The sequence below is a fragment of the Lathamus discolor genome, chromosome 3 (assembly GCF_037157495.1).
Source record: "Lathamus discolor isolate bLatDis1 chromosome 3, bLatDis1.hap1, whole genome shotgun sequence".
NCBI lineage: Eukaryota > Metazoa > Chordata > Aves > Psittaciformes > Psittacidae > Lathamus > Lathamus discolor.
In genome coordinates, this window is record NC_088886.1 from 29863952 (window position 1) to 29869951 (window position 6000).

General features: G+C 63.8%; 1 protein-coding gene across 2 annotated transcripts in view; it reads right to left on the bottom strand.

Moving 5' to 3' along the window:
• Nucleotides 1-5090, bottom strand: part of EPHB3 (EPH receptor B3) — a 28112-nt gene extending 23022 nt beyond the window's left edge. The window contains exon 1 of one of the 2 annotated variants that reach the window (XM_065674452.1): nucleotides 4926-5090. In XM_065674452.1, the coding sequence (XP_065530524.1) occupies nucleotides 4926-5022 (97 nt within the window). In that variant the 5' untranslated portion in view covers nucleotides 5023-5090. The remainder of the gene's footprint in view (nucleotides 1-4925) is intronic. The other variant, XM_065674453.1, reaches the window with a different exon arrangement.
• Nucleotides 5091-6000: the final 910 nt, after the last annotated feature.

Genomic DNA, 6000 nt, shown 5'->3' on the forward strand with positions numbered 1-6000 from the left:
CAAATCCCCCTGCAGCTGCCATGGGGCAGGAAAGCCCCAGGGGAGGGCTCCCCACCGAGGGGTGTCCCTGCGGCCCCCTGCTCTGGCACCGCAGCCCCAGTGGGGCCCCGGGCATTCCTGGGGAGGGGGCCGGGAAACAGGTGTTTGTCAACAGCTCCGGCCACATGCGAGAGAAAGGCCAGGCCCGGCAGCACAGAGCTTAGCAACGGGCGAAAATAAAACGGGAGGGCCCCCTCGGCAACCACAGCACGCAGCCCTTCCCCGGGACCCCCGCGCCACGCAGGGCGGCCCAGCCGCGGCACCCAGCCTCTTCCTAACATGGCTCCCTTCCCTCTTCAGAGGGGCAGCCGTGCAGAGCCGGCCCCGGGAGCATGGGCCGGAGGGTTCAGCTGCACCGGGGGAAAGCAGGCGCTGGGGAGGGCTGCAGCGCCCTTGAAAACGGCGGCTCTGTGGGAAAGGGACACGTTCCCGCTCTTAAGCTCAGCCCCACGAGGCCTCCATGCTGCCGAAGCCACGGGAGGCCGAGGCTGAGGCCTCGCCAAGCACCAGGACTGGCCTGCCACAGGCGCGCTGCCCACCCACCCTGCTGCACGGCTCCTGTCGGACTCCGCACCGAGCCTGCGCGGCGCTCAGCTCCGCCGGGGGATGGCCGTGCCCTGCCACCGGCTCTGCCCCAGCCCGAGCAGCAACAACAAACATGGAATCAAACGGGACCGTCCCTGCCAGGTGGGAGTGCCACTGCATCAGGCCTTCAAGATGGCAGCCTGGCCCCATGCTACTGCAAGCAGCTTCTTGGTCACGGAGGGGCACCCCCATGCCCACCGCCCCCCAGGTTGCTTGTGAACACGCCTGCTCCAGAAGAGATGTCAACTTGTTACGGCTTCAACCTCAGAGAAGCTCGGGGTGATTGATGGTGGCCGCCGGCTCCACCGCAGCCCACAGGGGCAGTCCCTTTCCCGGGGCTCTCCTCGGGGGGACGCTGCCACCCACCCCACCGCCTCCGCCGGCCGGGAATGGGGATCCCGACCCCAGGGCCGCCTCGGCACCCTTCCCCCAGCGCGGCTCCCAGGCGGAGACGCTCAATCCCGACAAACCAGTTTGACTCAGCACAACAGGAACAGCTACAATTTTAAAAACATGCAAGTCTGTGATTCAGATTGCTCGGGCTGCTTTAATTAAACGCCAAGCTCCCCTGCTCCAGTGGCAGCAGCAAACGGCTCACGGAAAGAAAATGCAACAAACTGGTTTCCCCAAATATCTCTTGCAGTAAGTCATCACAACAAAACAAGGAGTTTCGGTTCATTCCGTAAAAACCAGAGGCCGCTATTCCCAATTGCGAGGGTTGGATGGGCACAGCCCCGCAGCCTCGCCGGCTGAGCTGTATACTGGGTGAGAAACACAGGCCTGCAAACAGACCAATGCTGCAAGTTTTCTGTCTTCCCCGGCTCTCTGCATGCTCCGCCTGACACAAAGGAAAGCCCTTCTTCTCCCCGCCTTGGGAGCATGGACGGGGCGGGCTTCGTCAAGCAGAGCTTTTAGCAAGGAATGGGAGATTTAATGAATCCAGCAAGCACTGCAGAGCCCCAGGACCCGCTTTCCCTCACAGCCCTACCCCAAGCATCAATAAAACAGCAGGGCTAGCTTCCCCCCATCACCCTGCCGAGAAACATGCCATTTCAGTGAAAAGTAATTAAACGGAAAGCAAATCTCCTGCCAAGAAAATACCTGGCAGTTCCAGTACAGGGGTCAATTAAGCAGGGGCTTGCTGGTGCAGAGAAGAGCGTGGTCAGCCTGCGTAACGCCTGGCTGGGGTTTGGAAGCTGCCAACAGGAGAGGCCAGCAGAGGAAAATACCCCCTAGAAATCCTCCTGCTTCAGGGGAGTTTGGGTATTTCACTAGAACCCAAGTTGGCTCGGGGCTACACGCAGCAATGCGGTCCCTCTGCACGGCGTTCGTGGGGGAGTACGTGGGAAACCCCAACTTTAAATGGAGTCCCGTGCCCAGAGAGGCTGCTCAGGGCAGGAGCTGCCTGGGAGCACGGATCCTGGGGAAAGCAGGTCCCAGTCCCAGCCCACCTGCACCCCTGTGGCAACGGGCAGATCGAGACTGTGGCTATCCACACTCCCTTGGGCGGATGTTTTGAAGCTTAGGGTTTTATCTCCGGATGGTTGGCAGGGGCCTTGCACAAAGCACATTCCCCACGCTGTTTCATCGTATCTGCTCCCCACAGGGCTTCTGCTCCCACAGCCCCACTGGGACAAACTCCTCAGCTCCAACCCCTGCACTGGAGAAAAGACCCGCTGTTGCCCCTGGATAGAGCATTCCTTCTGCAGCCGGTCTGGGGACTGCTGAACCGGAGAAGAAAAACACATTGTGACTTCAAACAGACCCAGCGCACTTACAGGATCTGGAGAGAAACCATTTTCTCCTCGGCAGCACAAAGCCCTCACTGAGCTGCTGCCGAGCGCGGCTTTTCCCCTCCACCCTCATGGGGCCTTGTAAAGAAACCCAACTCCCTGCCAAACCCCTGGGAATGGCCAGCACCATCCAGCCCCAAAGCCCCCAGACCTTCCAGCTGGGCGCTAGCCACAAGTCCGGCCTGTTGCCCCGTCGGATGGGACAGTAAGGTGGCCAGGTCTGTGGAGCGCTCACTGCCGTTGCTATCTGCAGGACACGCGTGCAGATTTATGGCCACGCCAGATTTATGATCAGCACTAAAATATTTGAACAAACGTGCATGCTACATTCACAGTAACCGCTTGAACATGCCGGTCTCCATCAGGAAGCAGCATCACTAGCCGCCAGAAATGCCCAGTGCAGCAGAAGCACAGGAGCTCACTGACCCCAATGCAAGCAACGGCTCCCTAAATCTGGGCAAGGCAGAAACCTCTCCTGGCCCAGCTGTAACTTTCCCTTCAGCTCAGACAAGGCCGAAGGGGAAAAGAGAGACAGAGAGACAGATGGGGAAAAAAAAAAAATAGAAGAAGGTAGGAAGGAAACAAAAAGAAGAAAATCCCGAGGGAATCGGGATCAGCCCCAAAAATGTTGGGTGCCTGCCAGCCAGTCCTGAAGTGGTCCCACCGGGCTGGCACTCAGCTGGCCCCTGACCTCCTCGGGCAGCGTGTTTGTCCCGACCCCTCTGCGAGCTCGAGAAGCTGAGAAAACCCAGTGACTCCTCAGCAGGGGCTGTTTATTTTCTCTTCATCCGGTTTTTCACACTGCTCCATCCCCAGACGGCGGCAGGGACAGGCCGGGGCTCCCTGCCTCCCCAGGGACTCGAGGAACTGTCCCTAAGCGATGCCCGCTGGTGCTGCCAGCCACCATGCTGGCTTTCCTTGCCCAGTTCCCAAGCCGCTGATGGGCAGGAACGAGGGGCTGCCTAGCAGGCATGGGCCCCGCCAATCTCCCTGCCCACAACTTCATCCTCCTGCACCTCTTCGGCAGGCAAGGAGGGCTCCCAGGGCTCTGTCCGGTGGGGTGGTCCCCGGGAACCTCATCCTAAGAGGGCTGGCTGGAGGCAGGCTTCTCCCTTCCCCTCCTGCCGTGGGGCTCCCGCTCAGCCCGGAGCTCACGGACCAAGCAGGCCCACAGCTCTGTTTCCTACGGCGTACAAAGGAGAACTAGCTTTTACGGTTGGGTTTTTTTTTTTCCTCCCTTTAAAAGAATTGAAAAAAAGAAAAAAATCGCAGGGAGGGAGAACGAACCGAAACGCGGGCAGCAAACACCCCCCAAACTTTCGGCAAAGCCGGAGGAACCGCGGCCACCAAACCGCAGCAGGGAAGGGCTCCTTCCCACGGCCACCCCCGGTGCCGCAGCCCAAACCCCGCACCGCCGGGCGACGGCGGCGGAAGCCCGAGCCCAAAATTGCCTCCGAGCAAGCGAGAGCCCCCCCCGCTACCCGCCCGGGCGGGGGCACCGCCAGCTCCTCTCCTCCCGGGGTTTCCCCCCTTCCCGGCGCTCCGGCGGTGGGTTCGGTTACCGGACACCGGAGCGTCGCCGCCCCCGGTTGAAGCCGAGCACACTTTGTGCCGAGACAAAACCCTGCCCGGGCCCCCGCCTCCTCCTCGACGCGATACGCCTCGCTCGCCCGGGGACCTCCCGGTCCGGCAGCAGAACCAAGCCCCGCGTTTCTCGCTCAAAGCAGAGAGGCGACCGGGCTGCCCCGTGGGCCGGGATTCACACTGCGAGGTGGGGACAATCAAAACCCCTTTTATATTCGACTGCAAGAGAGCGCGGGGAGGGATCCCCTTCTTTTCCTACGTTCTCTCCCCGCCGGAGAGAGCGGCTGAGCCGCGGAGCTCGGGGATGGATGCGGCACGCGTGGCCGCTCGCCCCAGCGGTCCCACGCCGGACCTTCGGGGGTTAAGGCGACGGGAGCAACGAGCCCTGCCGGGGCAGGGATGGAGCCGGACACGGCACACGGACACTCCTCCGGCGGCCCCGCCAGTTCTGGCACGCCGCGAGCTTCCACTGAAATAAATATTAATATTCCAGCCCTCTCGGTCGTGGCGAAAAGCCTCGGAACGTGAACCGCGTATCCAACGAGGCGCCGCTCCCTGCCAGCGGCCGCCGGCCGCGGCCGCCGCGCCTCGGCCGCACCGGGCTCGGTTCCACGGGGCGTTGACTCTGAAACCTACTGAGGGCGGCTAAAAACTAGGAGCTGGGTTGCGGCGCGCTGCGAAGGCGAGCTCCCCGCGGGAACTGGGCGTCCGCGGCGCGACGAGTCGAGCTGAGCCGAGCCGAGCCGAGCCAACAGCAGACGCCGAGGAGGCCCGTGAGCCGGGGACACCCTGGAAGGTAGGTGCGGGCGTGCGTGTGTGTGTGTGTGTGTGTGTGTGTGTGTGTGTGTGTGTGTGTGTGTGTGTGTGCGCGCGCGGTCGCACGGGCCCCGGTGCGGCGGCCGGGCACGCCCGCCCGGTACTCACCCTCCAGAGCGCGGCGGCCGCCGGGGAGCAGCAGGAGCAGCAGCAGGGGGAGCAGCGGCGGCGGCGGCGGGGGGGCCCCCGGTCGGGCCGCGGCCATGGCGGGGGGCGGTGCGGGCGGCCCCGCCGGGCAGTCCCGAGCTCGGCGCCACGCGCGGCTCCTCTCGCCGCCGCGCCACGCTCGCGCTCTGGCGCCGCCGCCGCCGCTGCCGCCGCTGAGCCGAGCGGGGCGGTGCCCGCCCGCCAATCAGCCCGCCCCTGGCAACCCGGCGCCCCTGGCGACGGCGAGCGCGGCTCCCATTGGCAGGCGGTGCGGCGGGGGGCGGAGCCGCCGCGGAAAGATGAATTGAAGGGGGCGGGCACTGCCCGGCGCGCCCCCGGTGGCTCCGCCTCCCGGCGCGAGAGGCGCAGGGCGGGGAGCGCGCCCCACCCAGCGGCCGCCCGTGGAACTGGGCTCTTAAAGGGGCCGCGCTCCCGGCTTGCCCCGCAGCCCCAAGCCCGCCCTGCCCCCCTTTGCCTGGTGCGGGTGAGTGCGTGAGCTGACGGACCCATGGACCCCTCCGCGGCCAGCGCTGGCAGCCTGGTTTACCTGTGCCACCCGCTGCTGTCCCGTCCTCTACTGTCCCATGCCATCCCATCGTCTCATGCATCCCACTCTGTGCCATCTCAGCTCCCCTTATTCTGTGCCAGCTCGACCTATGCAACCCATCTCATCCCATAGTACCACATCCCAGCCCATCCCCACCACACTATAATTCCCACCACGGTGGCTGGGCTGAGTGTTGGGATCCTGGCTAGAGTGATACCACACAGGCAGCACCCTGCAGTGATCCCCCCCTCCAACACCCACTTCACCCAGCCGGGGTGCCTTCCCACCACACTCCTTGTGGAGGTGGTGCCAGCTACAGCCATGGCTTCTTGAGCCTGTGGGTGCCTCAGTCTTCTTCCTCCTCTCTCCTGCCATTGCCATGGGGGAGGTTTTGGGGCCCTGTGTGAGACAGACTCTGCTCTCCTCGGGGGTGTGTGCACACACACACTGTTCCTGTGGCCAGAAACATCATTACCACATCCTTCAGGA